The following is a 15,411-nucleotide window of genomic DNA, read 5'->3' on the forward strand; positions in this document are numbered from 1 at the left end:
TTTTAACAATTACTTTTTCGCTTGTTTTTTTTTTTCTCCATTATTTTTTATCCTATTTTATTTGTTCAACACCTACGTGGGAAGCTTAGTTTGCTTCGTGCTCACGTTTGCACGGTTCATCTGCAAACGCGAAGCATGCAATTACATCCTGCATCCTCGCGCTGGCGTTGAGGCTTTAAATGAACATCACATAACAAATTACATTTTTGGTGACTTAACTAAGGGTGAAATCTGAACGCACAGAGGTGAACTGCCATCTCATTACAAATTACGTACGTGATACATTTCTCAATTTGCATTATCAGTTTCCACTATAAACCCCATTATCATGAACGGCGTGTCCCAGAGATCTTTAAAACGACCCACAGCAAATAAACAGTATAAAATATAGGTGTCTCAAAAGGCCATGATAACTAAAAAAGCAGACAAAACACGACGACGGTATATTACAGTAATACACTAACAGGAATAACTAACACAGTTCAACTAACACAGTTCATTAAATTTAACACACCAACAGAGGCATTTCGGACGTCCTCGAGGTCGTCCACTGCGTCGCTGGCCCACTCCCATGTAGGGATGCTACAATACTAAAACCACACGGTAGTTTAAATTAAGCGATCTCAGAGCATTCAAATTCGGACCACTCTTTTTGTGTGAATAATTATAAAGTAATTAATTAGCATTTCTACAAGAGATGCATAGAAACCTTCATGCACGTGTCCTCTGTTCCCTCGGCTGCCATTAGATTTGACTTAGAAAAGATTCTGTGACAGTACAGAGAGAAATGTGCCTTTGGACTCTATAATGTAGGCCTACATAAGTGTATTATATAAAAAAAACAAGCCATAAAGAAAGTGTGGCATTATTAAATTAATATATTATATTATAAGGCCTTTATTACAATGGACATTACCAATAATGTGTAAGATCTACCTTCTGTAATAAACATTTTAATTCTTACTGTTTAAAGAAAAAATAACTCTGCATGAGTGGACTTCAGGTCCACAGCAATAAAAACCGTTAAGGATATTTGTTTATCAAATTATTGTCCTTCAACTCCAATAAAAAGCAACTGGACTGCAGCTCGTTGTACACTGAATACCTTACTGAGTGATGCTTATAGAATATTGCGTGACACCTACTTCTATTCCCAACCGACCAGAGATCAGGCAAAACCTACCATGTTCACCCAGAAAAAAATCATCCTCATGTCACCAAACCACCTACGGAAATCTATTTTCGCTGCTAAAACGATGTCACGCAATGTTGATTTAGATTACAAAAACAATGGTGTTTACTGAGGGGAAGCCTTGCCTACACAAGGCATTACGCAACGTTTCCTGCCACAGAGGACATTTATCATGAAGGGAGACAGCGGACACTGTTCGGACAACCAAAGGCAGCAACATAATGAAGAAACACTGTACAGGAATAACTGCGGAGGAAAACCCAGGCGGATCGAGCGGGCTGCGCAGGAGAAAAGGAGAGAAGAAGACTTTCTACATGAACCTCGGCTCTGGAAAAGAACACCTAGATTTTTTGTCGTAGGCCTACATGTTGAGCTGTACATGGTGTGACTTGAAACCATGCAAAGTAAAGTGAAGTAAAACTCTAAAACAAACATTTTAATAGCTCTTGAATCACCTTTACTCAAACACAAACCCATCGATTGTCATTCGCTGTATGAAAAACACGGTAATCTGGCAGCATGTTCTTATAATAAAAGGGGGTTAATCTCGAACGACTTTAGCGTCGTGGCTTACACGAAGCGCACGTGCAGAAGTGAATGTACTTTGTAGTGAATGTACGACAGCAGCTGAAGGGACAAACTACGCCCAAAGAGACTAATGATCACAGGCCCGTGGAATGGGTAAAACAGTGCCTCCTCAGCCAAACATACCTCTGTTCAGACTGTCAGGACTGACTGGAGCACCATGGCTCCGAACCACTGACGAGCTCTCTTTTTTACAAAGTTATAAAGTGAATGAGAATTTATTTATTGCTGCTGTTTACTACAAGCCGTTAGGTGTGGCACAGAGCGCTTTGGAGAGCATGCCTTCAGGTGATCAGATGTGTGTTGTGCTCAGAGCTGTGACTGAGGGCAGGTGTAAGCGGACACAGAAACGTGCCATATTTGTCAATTGTGATTTTTCACCGCAATCGAAATTTGTCCTCCGCATTTACCCATCTGTGCAATTAGAACACACACACAAACACACACTAGTGATTACTAGGGGGCTGTGGTGCACATGTGCCCAGAGCAGTGGGCAGCCCTAGCCCGACACCCAGGGAGCAGTTGGGGTTAGGTACCTTGCTCAAGTACCTCAGTCATGGCCTCAGGTCTGGGAATCGAACCCACAACCCTCCAGTCACAAGACCAGCTCCCTACCACAGGACCATGACTGCACCATGGTTATTATGGTTGCTGCAGACAGATGTAAGGGGGTCTAGGAGGAACATGGATTCAAGTCACTCTTGAAAAATGCAGCAAGCAAATCCTGCAAATGTAAAATGTGAATCTAAATTTGAGCAGTGCAAAAACCTTAAGAAGTTGGCTAGGAGAGGAGCTTGTGGTGTGGGCCTCAGTTATTGCATAATTCTCTTTCTAAAAAATGCTTCATTGTGAAGGTTAAGTGGCTGAATGATTCTGTTCAGCACTACATGAACTCAAACCTGTTGGTCACAAGAGAGCTGGATGAAGTGTGTGTGTGTGTGTGTGTGTGTGTGTGTGTGTGTGTGTGTGTGTGTGTGTGTGTGTGTGTGTGTGTGTGTGTGTGTGTGTGAGTGTGTGTGTGTGTGTGTGTGTGTGTGTGTGTGTGTGCATGTGCGCACACGCATGTCCTTGCATGGTGTGTGTGTGTGTGTGTGTGTGTGTGTGTGTGTGTGTGTGTGTGTGTGTGTGTGTGTGTGTGCGTGTGTGTGTAGCTTGGTGTCCTCTATGTATGTTCCAGGATGTCCCTTCAGTAGATCAATGACAGTGACCTGAGTATAAGATAAATTAGATTCCAATCTCCTTTCTAAGACAACAACAGTGTTACTCTGTTAAATCATTGCTGTTTTGAAGTGGTATTGTTTACCAATTTACTCTTCTTTCTGCTTTATTGTTTGCACAAACCCAGTATGTTAGGATAAGAACATGTTTGATTTGGCTGGAACTGATTTCATCCACAAATGCCCTCACATTACAGGGCGATTATATAAGTACGTTGGTCCTTCAGATACAAGCTAAATCCCTGAACTAAGACATCTTGACAGAATATTTGAAAAATTGGTTTCTGTTTCTTTAAGGTTTATTTATAGGCAATGCATTTTCATATAGTTGGAAGAATTCTAAAATTCAGTCAAATGTTTAAAAATGTAGTTTTTAGATTATAGTTTCCTTATCCACATATTTTCCCTAAAATATGGTAGCAAAATGACTTTGTGTGTCTTTCAACATTTTGGCTCTGAGTTATCACTGAAGAGATCTGCCTTTGCTTTGTGGGGATCTTTAAGGCATTCACTCCCTCTGCTGGTACGGAGGGGAAATTACACCCAAACCTAGCAGACGTTTTTGCTCTGATTAAGTTGACATTCAACATGCAGACATCATTCATCATTCATGTTCACATTCTTAACATAGCAAAGGCTTTTGACTCTCTTGTGTCTGTTAGTAAACCGCCATTCAAATTCACACAGGCAATACAGAACTTAGAATGCATGTGAATTAAATGGATCATGTATTTGAAATAGTTCTGTCTCATATTCATGTCTCAGCCACTGGTGGTTTCCCACAGTGCAATTCAACCACTTAGCCAGTACAACTGTCACTGGCCTGGGTGTGATGTTATTAGCGTGCACACATGGGGGTATTAAAAGGTCATCTCCATTCAGACAGGCCTTGGCACTGACCACTGGCACTAATAAAAGCCTTCAAATCTCATGCAGTCTACTGTAAGCTTGCCATTATTGGCTCAGCATGAAACAGGTGATGAAATCTGTTTTTTTTATGTTTTATGTACAATAAAGAGGACGTGGAGGTAAGTGACTTCAGTAGTCCTATAGGTACCGCCGTGACGTTTTCTTGCTCTCCATATATAATGGGCTTCTGTAGGCTGATGATGATGTCATCAGAATCGAGGATGCTGATTGGTGAGACATGAGCCCAGGGAAGTCTATAAAACAGTTATTAGTGAGAGGTAGAGGGGAATTTAAAAGTCACAAGTGTATGTCTCAAGAAGGGGCATAAGGAAAGGATTGGACTTGAATAATCTTCCTGACACAGAGGAAGGTGAGAGAATTATGGAACATTATTGGAGGGTTTAGGAACATGAATTATGATGAGTGCAGTAAAGGAAGTATTATAAACTACTTTAATATGTTTGCTTGTAGAACTACTAGGAAGTACTTTTCTGTGAAGAATGCTGTGTAAACAATTCAGGTTCATGCGAATTTCATGTTTTTAAATAAGATGTTCTTGTTGTGAAGGTGTTCAGTGCATTTATAAACATAATTAATCAAAATTATTGAATAGAATTGCTTTTGGTAAAAATAAAATAATACTAAGTTTGGAACATGGAAGTGGCTAGAAATGAATCTAAATAAATGAGTATGTTAAAAGAAAATCAAGGTCTCTGCAAAACTGAACAAATATTCATTCATTCATTCATTCATTCAAATATGAGGAAATTCTGTTTAGAGAAAAACGTCTAAAGTAGTTGCTTGTCTCCCTACACTTCTATTGTAATATGATGCTTTAACAACTGTCTGATATACACTTAAATCAATGTATGGTTAAGTATTATGAGATTAGCATGCCAGTCCTTTTAATAGTGCTCTCAGCTCATCCCATATTATGCAGACATCCAACAATCTATGTTTTTCTCATTTTCTAAAAGATTTTTTCCTCCAGAATTTCAACATGATTTTGAACACAATTGGTTCAGAGCAGTTGTGTTTGCAGGATGCTTTATGAGTCAAGGCTCATTTAATCTTTAAGCAGCGTTTTTCTGCAAACTATTCCTGGTGGGGCCCTGTCTGAGTGTAGCCGATTATCACCGTCTCCTGCCAAGATGGACGTTTGACAAATCTGCCGTTGCCAGGCTGATGATCAGGATGGACTGTCTGCTATGAGGTCCTTCTCACATGGAGAACTCCTGGGGGACACAGCACCCCCCTCTGCTCAGAAATAGCTGAATTATTTCCATCTCTTTGACCTTTTTAACGAAGACGAGACACCCGTGCACATGCCGTTTGTCTGGGAAGGTCAGGCCCAACCCAGTCTTGTGTCCGCTCAAACAATGTCATGCAAGGCCTCAACTCAAACCTTTATCTAGATTCTGTGTGTTTCTGTTTGTATTTGACTAGTAAGGACTAAATGTTCTTGCAATTGTAGTCAATTGTGGCAAAATTGTGTGTGTTTTTCAGATGCGTGTTTTAGAATGTGTGATAGTCTACTGTGTCTTCATGATGAACCCACCACACTTCAGTACCTGTCCCACCCAGCAGCAGGTAACTGAGAGGACAAGAGGTCATCACTGTGTAATATAATACGTTCTGGTTATCTGAATCATAATCTAAATTATAGATCTGTCTCTCTCTCTGCCCGCATCCCCAGAATCAAACGGCACTTTCAGACAGGACCGCGTTTTCGGTTCGTGTCGCAGAGCCGTGCGGCCCAGCGCATAACATCAGCGAGGCACAGCGGGGCCCAAACGGGATGAAGGGTTTTCCTGGAGGAAAGGCCCCTCTGGACCGGCTGTCTGTCAGACTGAAGTAAGACTGCGCACGGCAATAATTGGGAGCGCTCGTCGAGTTCCCTCATTTGACTTATCTGTAACTATTTGTCATAGTTACCTATGTCACGAGAGCCTGCAGTCATGTAGCTGCTGATGCTGAGATCAGGCAGCATCTAATTGGGGCGCTACGTTACCAGACGCTGTTATGGTAACAGACTGAAACAGCAGCTGACCCGTCAAAACAATTCACTCTAGAGAAAACATTTCCCTAGAAGTCACCCTCTAAAATTAGATCACGCAGTGGAATTTCTCCACGGTACAAAGGGCAGAATATTCAACAAAGGATTATATATGAGTAAATATTATATGAATAGATATAGGTCCATGAAAATGGAAACAAACCAGGGAGCGCAAAAGGGCGCCAAAGAAGAGACGTTGTTCATTGTTCATAAAGCAAAAGTCTGAAAATATGTAGGCCTACTGTATTTAGGACTAACCTGCTAACATTAAAATTAAACATTCATTTGACTCAAATGCACTAAAAACTCGTCTGTATCCTGAACAGGATCAACGGACCACAGAAAAGACGACCAGGGGCAAGTTCACTCGATCGGATCACAACTAGACGGAGCAATTCTATAAAATCTGAAGATATTAAAACTCCCACTGAAAAGAGCGGCGACAATCATCAGAGGTCGGAGACGGCTGCGTCCAGCGAACGCATTGCGACCACGGAGAAAAATCCATCTGACCGTGTCAAAATTAGATTTTCCAAAGATAGCGCCAGTACTGGCTTTGGTATTCCAATATATCGCATCGGGCTAGGACGTGTGCCAAAAAGGAGCTAGATACATTTTCCGATTCACTCTAAAACCGAATTCACGGTTTCCAAACGTTTGCATTAGGAATGTTATTGTTGATTGATAACTTGTTGTGATATAGTTTTGAACTTGATGACCCGATGTGGGAATTACTTTAGACTCAATAAAACTGGCACGTGAAAACATCGAATTGTAGGCAATGCACTTTATTTAATAGTAGTTAATAACAAATTATTCAAAGCAATCGTCACGATTATTTAAATAAATAGAAGTCTGAATTAAGGAATTATAACAGAAATATTAAATTACATTTGTCAGTAATGTGTCTGAAAACAACAATATTTCAGCATTCTGTCCATGATTTCCAGTAGTAAAATTTACACCCCGGTTTGCGCGTTGTCTGTTCAGTCTTGGTATCTAAATCCGCAGACTGCTGAGTTTTGTCCGCTTGTCTTTTTACGACGTGTCTTTCTTCTGACACACCTTCGATGAAGGGTAAGTTATTCTCCAGTTGGTCTTGATTAAACGTTGTGTCCCGTACGACAACGTCTGGAAAACTGTAGTTTTCAGGTGACTGCCAATCAAAACAGGTCGTTATTTCACATTTTGTCAGCCAAAGAAAACATTTTGTGTTAATGTGTATACAGAAGTCATCAGGTCACTGATTAATTTCCACGTGAGACTTTTTTTGCTGGCGCAATGTTTGCCCTCGTTGGATATATTTCTATGTATAGTTCTAATTATCGTAAAACTGACACTGACTGATCAACTGAGCCAAAGGTGTTCACTAATGAGAACATCAGAAGGCGTAAACTGCTAAAACATTTACAACTGCTTGTTAAGCACCTTGGAGAGCTCCATAAGACAATTGCGTCTTTCAAGAAGATTAGATTAGTTTTTCATAGTTTTTTTATGAAGTCTTACTTGTTCGATGTTAGAAGTGATGCGCTGTGCATCCGTATCTCGATCCATGAGCTGGCGTGATGGACCACCTAACGTCCAGGCGACTGTCAGATCCAGACACATGAATATTAAGGCACAGCGAAGCGTGGGGATCATCATATCAGCCTTGCAAAAGGACCTGCTTGAACAATTTATCGTATGGTCTCTTGTCGAAGAAAACTCTTGTTGTGTCTCTCATAAGTTTTGCCTGCTCTTTTATATCTGTCTTGACGTCATACAGGCTTGGATGATTCTCGTTTTCCAAGATTCCCTTTTATCATTAATTTGGCCATAAAACTTAGTCACAAAGTATATTTCCATAAAGAGATGCAAGTGTGTGTTCATACAAGAGTACACAATGACCACATCAAGGCATTCTGTTAGAACATTTTTGCCCTTTCATATTTGGATTTGTCCAGGATGAGTTACAGATATTTTCCCCACTCATAAACAAACAGGTGTTTGCTGGAGCTTAGTGGTGTTGCAAACCCCAGCCATGAAACTACATAAAGTCCTTACTTGTATGTATCCCTATAAAGTGCCATGGTTGGTTCAGTCACACATTAAACTGTAAGTCCATGAAAAGTAGGTATTTGAGGAAGGTATATTTGGTAACAAAAAATGTATGTAGATTAAAGAGTGTGCTGGAAAATAATCAGAAAGTGTGTGTGTGTGTGTGTGTGTGTGTGTGTGTGTGTGTGTGTGTGTGTGTGTGTGTGTGTGTGTGTGTGTGTGTGTGTGTGTGTGTGTGTGTGTGTGTGTGAGAGAGAGAGAGAGAGAGAGAGAGAGAGAAAATCATGAGACATATCAGTTCAATAGACTGTTTATGCACAATTATCTAGAATGACACACATTGCTGTGTTTCTAAGGTGATTCTACTGAAGACTTTTACAACAGCTTCAGCAGTACTAAACATACAGACACCATTCCAGGTATTGGACTCAGTGACCTCAGTACTAACACAATTCCATGTCATCAACATAGTGGAATTAATCTAAAGTGGTTCTTTTCTCAGAAAGCTGCTTTGCTTTGCTGAAGTGAGCACAACAAATAATCTATTGGGAAAATAATAATTCCAAGAACATTCTGAGAGCAGTAATAAGTTAGGGCTCTTGCTAACTTCAAGCACATCAAAGCATTGCAAATGTAAAAATGTGAAGCCAAGTGAAAGATCTGCATAGGTATTTGGACATTGAATTATCTCAAACAAATGTGACAGATAATTTAATTACACTTGGTGTAAAACATGACAGGAAAGTGAGATTCATAAATTTCAGGATGGCTACTGAACTGTGACAGTTTATCAGGTGAAAATGAAACTAGAGTACCCAGGCAATATAAGATATATATATGGCCACAGGTGTATAAAATTAAGCATGCAGACTATTTTTATAAACATTTGTGAAAGAATGGGTTACTCTCAGGAGCTCAGTGAAATCCAGCGTGGAACTGTGATAGGATACCACCTGTGCAACAAACCGTGAAATTTCCTCGCTTCGAAATGTCCTTGCTCATAAATATTCCACAGTCAACTGTCAGCTGTATTATAAGAAAATGGAAGTGTTTGGGAACGACAACAACTCAGCCATGAAGTGGTAGGCCACATAAACTTACAGAGCGGGGTCAGCAGATGTTGAAGCGCATAATGCGAAGAGGTTGCTAACTTTCTGCTGTCAATCACTACAGACATCCAAACTTCATGTGGCCTTCAGATTAGCTCGAAAACAGTGCACAGAGAGCCTCGTGGAGTTGGTTTCTATGGTTGAGCAGCTGCATCCAAGCCATACATCACCAAGTGCAACGCAAGGCATCGGATGTAGTGGTGTAAAGCACGCCACCACTGCACTCTATAGCATGGATGGATTAAACCCTATGTATTAGGAATGGGATGTCACTTAGGCTCATATGTGAGTCAAGGAAGGTGAGTGAATACTACTTTTGGCAATATAGTGTGTGTGTGTGTGTGTGTGTGTGTGTGTGTGTGTGTGTGTGTGTGTGTGTGTGTGTGTGTGTGTGTGTGTGTGTGTGTGCAGAAAACTAGAAAACCTGAATATTATGAATATTTCATGACTGTCCCTTCACCCTACCAGAGCAATGCCGAATAAACCCCAAATGAGTACCATAATTATGCTTCCTTATTACTTTCAAAATGTTGCCTCGGTAGTTTGTTGAGTTAAACAAAAAAATGCAAATCTGCATGAGAACAGTAAACAAATCCTTTGCTACATATTGTTAAAGTGAGGAAATTGATAACATTCAGTTTATTATAAATGGATAGTCTGGGTCATTATCCATGGTTATGGATTGTCCTTTCCAATAAATAAATACAAATCACAGATAATTGAAATTGTTTCTCCTGTTGGAGTTACATCAGGGGGCTAGGGGCTTTAATGTATTTGCTGTAAAGATCATACATTTTAACAATACTTTTTTTTTAAATAATGCAGCTTAAATGGTTATCTAGGGCACACACTGGTATCTCTACCCCAATCAAGAAATGGCTTTGCATCCTTTACACTGTGAAGCGACTACAGTCCATAATACACCATCAAAGTGTGGACCAACAAGACAGGACCACAGTACAGCACTAGTGTGATGGTACATGCATTTGTGCCACATGTTACACTTTGGATCATGCAGTCATATGGAAAATATGCAGTAGCCTCTGTGCAATGATTGATGGATATAATGCGGAAGCAGATTTCAAAGTTCCACCAGAAACCTCAAGCTGTAATCTGTTAGTAACGTCCTATGCTAATTGGAATCTGGCTGAATTAGTAACACCATGGTGAATACAAATGACACATAGGAGTTGGAAAACCTTCATGCTTTCTTCAAATCACCTGTGTGGGAAAGTTTCAGGTTGGTGGACAATGAGAGTGTGTATACGCTGTAAGGTATTTACACAGAAACACATGAACATGCAAACACGTATCAAATAGCACGACCCAGATGTGCCATTTACAGATGCAGAACATCACTAGTCTATGAAACAAATTGGGCAATACAATACAGAAGGTGGAATAAACTGTACATTGCACTAATGTGTGTTCAAATTAAATGAAAAGAAACATAGCCTTATGCGTTTGGTGGAGGGGCGTGTTGCTTTTTCTCAGCTATACCGAGCTAAACCGTAAATTCTGCACTAATACACCCTATTCAATACTCAGATAGGAGTATATTAATCCCACTCTAAGACCAGAAGGTGGCGCTATGATAGCCACAGTTGGTAGATGAGTGTCCGGAAGTCCGTTCTTCTTGTTTAACAGAAATGGCAGTCGTGTGAAGGAAAGGACAACGTTTGAGCATAAACACTTTAATTAATTTAGGACACGTAAACGTATTTTTGTCAAAATGGGAGGCGGAGATCTTGTAAGTACTGAGTAGGCTGAGTAGGTTACGAGTTTGGTCCTGGTAACTTTCTTTAGCCGTCTTAGCTAGCTTGCTAATTGTTTACACATCGTCGTGGCTTACACCGGCTATTTTGTTAATAAACGGTGTATATTCAGTGATATGTTACGTTCTCGATAAATATGCTGCATCATTACGGATTTAGCTAACCTTATTACCATAACCAGCCTGATATATATTTGTATTTTTCTGACTGCGGTACAGTTTGGCCTAGTTAGCTCACTGGGCTAGCCGGCTAACTCTAGATGTCATGGAAACCAGCTGGCGGCGAGTAGCAATGTGAACGAGTACCAATTGAACTGAATGGGACGATATAGAGAAGTCTATGGCATTTGCGTTTTATTGTGTCGTCCAGCTTTTTTATGAGACGTGAGACGTTGTTTTTCTTCCGTTATCGCAGAACCTGAAGAAGAGCTGGCATCCCCAAACGCTGAAGAACATCGAGCGTGTGTGGAAAGCGGAGCAGAAACACGAAGCCGAACGGAAGAAGATCGAGGAGCTTCAGAAGGAGCTGAAGGAGGAACGGGCTCGGGAGGAGATCACAAAATTCGCGCAGGAGACGGGAGCTTTAAAGTTCGTGGTGTTGCCTTCACTTTGTCGTCTTTTCTCTAGTTGTGTCACTCTACGACAGTGAGATCTTCTCTCTCGTCCTGTGTAGTACCACTCAGAACCTCCGCTTTGATGTTTCAGGAAGAAAGATGAACGTCTGGACTGGATGTATCAGGGCCCAGCGGGGCAGATCTCTCGTGAGGAGTACCTTCTGGGTCGTCCCATCGACAAGCAGATCACCCAGCAGTACGAAGAGCAGGAGAGCGGGCCATCTGCTGACACGGGTCTCCTTCCTGGCTCAATATTCAACACCACTACTTCAGTCTCTAGCCTGGACATGGCTGCCAAGATTAGAGAAGATCCACTTTTTGAGATTCGGTAAGTTATCAGCCCCCCCCCCCCCCCCCCCCCCCCCTCCCCTCAATTTTATGAAAACAAGTTTATTGGTTTTAGGATTACAGCCCCCCCCCCCATTTTATGAAAACAAGTTTATTGGTTTTAGGATTACAGTTAAAGTATCATGTTCTGTTGTCCATATTCAGTAAACGTGAAGAGGACAAAAAGAGAAGTGTTCTCACAAACCCTGTGAAAATGAAAGAAATCAAAAAGATGGTGAGTCGTCTCAAAGCACTTTAGTGAATGTTGAGCTGTTTGCTCTTTAAGCTGTACATGGATCAAGTCTAGCCTTGGACTGAATTACAGTACTTGCAAATTCTTTATAGTCTAGACGACTCGGGCTTAATGTGGGTCTGGGCACCATAAACATTAATTTGGCCTCCCATTTTTTTCTTTTTACATAGTTGCGGCAGAATATTGAAAAGGAGAAGAAGAAGAAAAGGAAGAAGGACAAGAAAGAGAAGAGAGAAGAAAAGAAAAAGGAGAAAAAACACAAAAGGAGGAGTTCTAGCTCTGACAAGGAAGACAAAAAGTACAGGTATTATATAATTTCACTCTTATACTGTTTACATGTTATTTACATGTCTAACACACAGTTCGATATTTAATTAAACCTTTTTATGCTGCATGCGTGTGTTTATTGTATTCACTACCAGATCTAAGGAAGAAAATGGAGTTTCCAAAAGTTCTCATTCACATCATAAGTCTGGCTATGGACTTCAGGTGGGTGTATGGTCTTTACTAATGACTAATATAAGGTAGCTTATTCTAAATATTATGTAGTTACAGATTGAGGCACTGTAGACATTCTGAGACGAAGATTACCAGGGTTAATTGGTTTCTCTCGCTTTGATTTGTTGCAGTTACCGGCAGGGAGATCACATCAGTCTTTGGAGTCTCACCGTAAAGATCGGCATACAAGAGACAGGAGTCGCTCACCCCTGAGTCTTAAAGAAGAAAAGAACCACCACCACCACTCCCATGTGGATGACAAGAGGCATAGGCCAAAATCTCCCAGCCCCCCCAGACACAGAGATCGTTTCCACCGAGCCCAGACCACCAACCACAGCAAGTAAGCTTCTACACAGAGTTGGCTTTCAAGATATATTGGGCCAAGTCACTTGAATGCTTTTTTTTTTTTCTTTAAAGGTAATGATAATCTTGAATGTGTGTGCATTCAGTACACGTCTTTTCTTATCGTCTGAACTGCCGCTGCCCGAAACGCTTTTTCAGACGACTCTCTGCAGAAGAGCTGGAGAAGAGGCGGAAGGAGATGATGGGCTTCGCCCATGAGAGGGAGGTGGAGAGGGAGAGCAACGTGCTGAAGTACAAACAACAGGACGAGGAGGAGAAAGCTAGAGACGGCACCAAACATGGCCGACATTTGGCCCACGACGCAGGGTTCATACAGTGAGTGACGGTTCTGTTCTGAAGACCTACACATATGTCGTCTCAATCCTCTACCTTGCTTCACATCTACTTAACTCTTTCTGAGATGCTTCTGTCCGCCAAGTGCAAGTTGAGTTTGTTTTAAAAGTTCCTTTTGTGCTTTTCTTTCTGCCTAGCAACATGAAGCTGGAGAGTGCTTCCACATCCTCATTGGAGGACAGAGTTAAAAGGAACATTCACTCTATTCAGAGGACCCAAGCTTCTCTGGAGAAGAACTTCATGAGAAGATGAGCACCTCAAAACGTACTGTTACTTTTCTTGAAACAGGAAGCCAAACTTGGTCCAACTTTAATCGATGGCACTGTCATTACTTCTGTTTCTACAACAAATCCTATTTACCCCTAACCAACACACCAAATCTATGTTCACCAGCAGTAATATTACCACAGTACGTTATCCTCACTTGTACAGACACCTGCTCAATCTTTTTTTTTTTTTTTTTTTTTTTTTTTTTTTTTTTTTAATTATTGTTTTACTAATTTTTACAAATTCCTGTGTGTAATTTTATGAACATTTTGTACAGTGTGAAAATGTATAGTTTTGTCTTTTTGGTGGTTACTTCCAAAAATTTAGTCTTTTTTTCTGATGGGTTTTAATGCATATACTTTGTAAACTTTTGTGCATTTTGGATGGTAAAATATCATTTCCAAATGAATGATTTCTCATCTAAATGACTCAGAACCTAAAATCTGTAACATGGACAAAAATAAGCACACAAAAACACAGGCCAACATGCATTCATGCTGTAATCAGTTTATTTTAAGACGTTTGTGCTTTAGAATAGGATACATGCACCAAGGAACATTTCTGTCCTACATTTGCTACAATTACGATTACAGAGGCTCAGCGGCAGTGTGCCGCAGCGGTTGGGTCCGTCAGCCTGCGTCTGGGGCAGAGCCAGTAGGGAAGGGGGAAGGGAACGTGATTGGCAGCAAAGAAGCAGAGGGAATCATGCCTCTGGTTGCCGCTCATTGGCTAGATGGAGTCAGCAAGCTGTCCGCGACTTCCAGAAGTAATTCATGCAGTTGAGCGGCTTGGCCGTCACGGAGTCTCTCCTCACGAGCTCCATCCTGCTCCGAGGGGCGTCTTCCACCTGAACGGGGGGCAGCTCGGCATTGTTGAGCATCCACTGGAGCTCGGGAATAGTGAGTCTCTCTGGGATCTGTAGAGTCAGAACAGAAAGGTACACGGTAACATTCAATGAGAGCGAGAGAATAAGGCAGCAGATATTCAGTGGGTTAAACGTATGGCTCAGTACTGAGCTAATATCGTCGATCTGAATTCACCAGCATTGTCTGTGATGTTTGACCTCAACATGGTCAAAACTCTGGTTTTCAGTTTTACCTTGTGTATGTCAACATCTGTCCAACATCCAGATCTAAGAGAGAATGAGAATATATTCTTGACCCTACCTCTTCGCCAAGCGGGACACCGCGGGAGTTGTCCAGAGCAGAACTCAAAACCATGTGAGACCGACCACATGATATGACGCCCACAATCACGGCCAGACACATGAGGCTCACGGAGAGATGGAGTGGTGAAGAAGGCATTTCTTCTGTCTGTTTCGTGGAACTGGTGGTGGTTGTTGGTGCTCTGTTCCTAGTATCTGTTGTCTAATCACCAGACCTCATTTATATAGTTCCCTCCTTCCATTTCTAATGGAATTATTTTCAGCAGAAGTAGTTTTATGATGCCTGACTCCACGTAAGTCATAAAGATGTTCTGGTCTCCAAGGCACGTGGTTACTAATCAAGGTTGCATCTTTTTTTCCACCCTTAGCCACTTATCTAGAGTTCGTCAGGCACACTTAATTGGTAACGCTACTTAAGCCAAATAGAGTGCTTAGAATAAATGAAATTTAGTACACAAACAGACTGACATTCTTCAGTTAATGAGAGTGAGGCAGCTCACCCTAATAAAGTGCTAATGGCTGATCCTGACATTATTGTGTTGCTGGTGACCTTTATGTAGCTCAGCAGAGTGTGGATGGCTCACATGCACATAAGGGGTACAATGCAGCTTGCGTACATCAGCTTACATTTCAGTAGTTACTTGATAGTTTTATCCAGTGTTCTACCTCATATTGCAATAAAAGGACTGTGTTTAAAGTCAAAATCCTTTTT

At 41.2% G+C, this 15,411-nt stretch overlaps 2 protein-coding genes and 1 long non-coding RNA gene across 3 annotated transcripts; 2 read left to right on the forward strand and 1 right to left on the reverse strand.

Annotated features, from left to right (window-relative positions):
- Positions 1 to 4,214: 4,214 nt before the first annotated feature.
- Positions 4,215 to 6,705, forward strand: LOC143483100 (uncharacterized). Its single transcript, XR_013122382.1, has 4 exons — positions 4,215 to 4,273; positions 5,410 to 5,493; positions 5,600 to 5,757; positions 6,286 to 6,705. It is a non-coding gene; the product is annotated as an uncharacterized LOC143483100 (long non-coding RNA).
- Positions 6,706 to 10,701: 3,996 nt separating this feature from the next.
- On the forward strand, positions 10,702 to 13,959 carry cwc25 (CWC25 spliceosome associated protein). Its single transcript, XM_076981818.1, has 9 exons — positions 10,702 to 10,855; positions 11,295 to 11,467; positions 11,585 to 11,821; positions 11,986 to 12,055; positions 12,244 to 12,377; positions 12,496 to 12,562; positions 12,703 to 12,911; positions 13,073 to 13,249; positions 13,405 to 13,959. Exons 1-9 carry the CDS (start codon positions 10,838 to 10,840, stop codon positions 13,517 to 13,519), a joined length of 1,200 nt encoding a protein of 399 aa, XP_076837933.1. The 5' UTR covers positions 10,702 to 10,837; the 3' UTR covers positions 13,520 to 13,959.
- Positions 13,960 to 14,074: 115 nt separating this feature from the next.
- On the reverse strand, positions 14,075 to 15,327 carry sst2 (somatostatin 2). Its single transcript, XM_076981828.1, has 2 exons — positions 14,701 to 15,327; positions 14,075 to 14,450 (listed from the first exon to the last, which is right to left on the reverse strand). The coding sequence occupies exons 1-2, from the start codon at positions 14,836 to 14,838 to the stop codon at positions 14,274 to 14,276; spliced, it is 315 nt and encodes a 104-aa protein (XP_076837943.1). The 5' UTR covers positions 14,839 to 15,327; the 3' UTR covers positions 14,075 to 14,273.
- Positions 15,328 to 15,411: the final 84 nt, after the last annotated feature.

The sequence above is a fragment of the Brachyhypopomus gauderio genome, chromosome 19, assembly GCF_052324685.1.
Source record: "Brachyhypopomus gauderio isolate BG-103 chromosome 19, BGAUD_0.2, whole genome shotgun sequence".
Taxonomy (NCBI): Eukaryota; Metazoa; Chordata; class Actinopteri; order Gymnotiformes; family Hypopomidae; genus Brachyhypopomus; species Brachyhypopomus gauderio.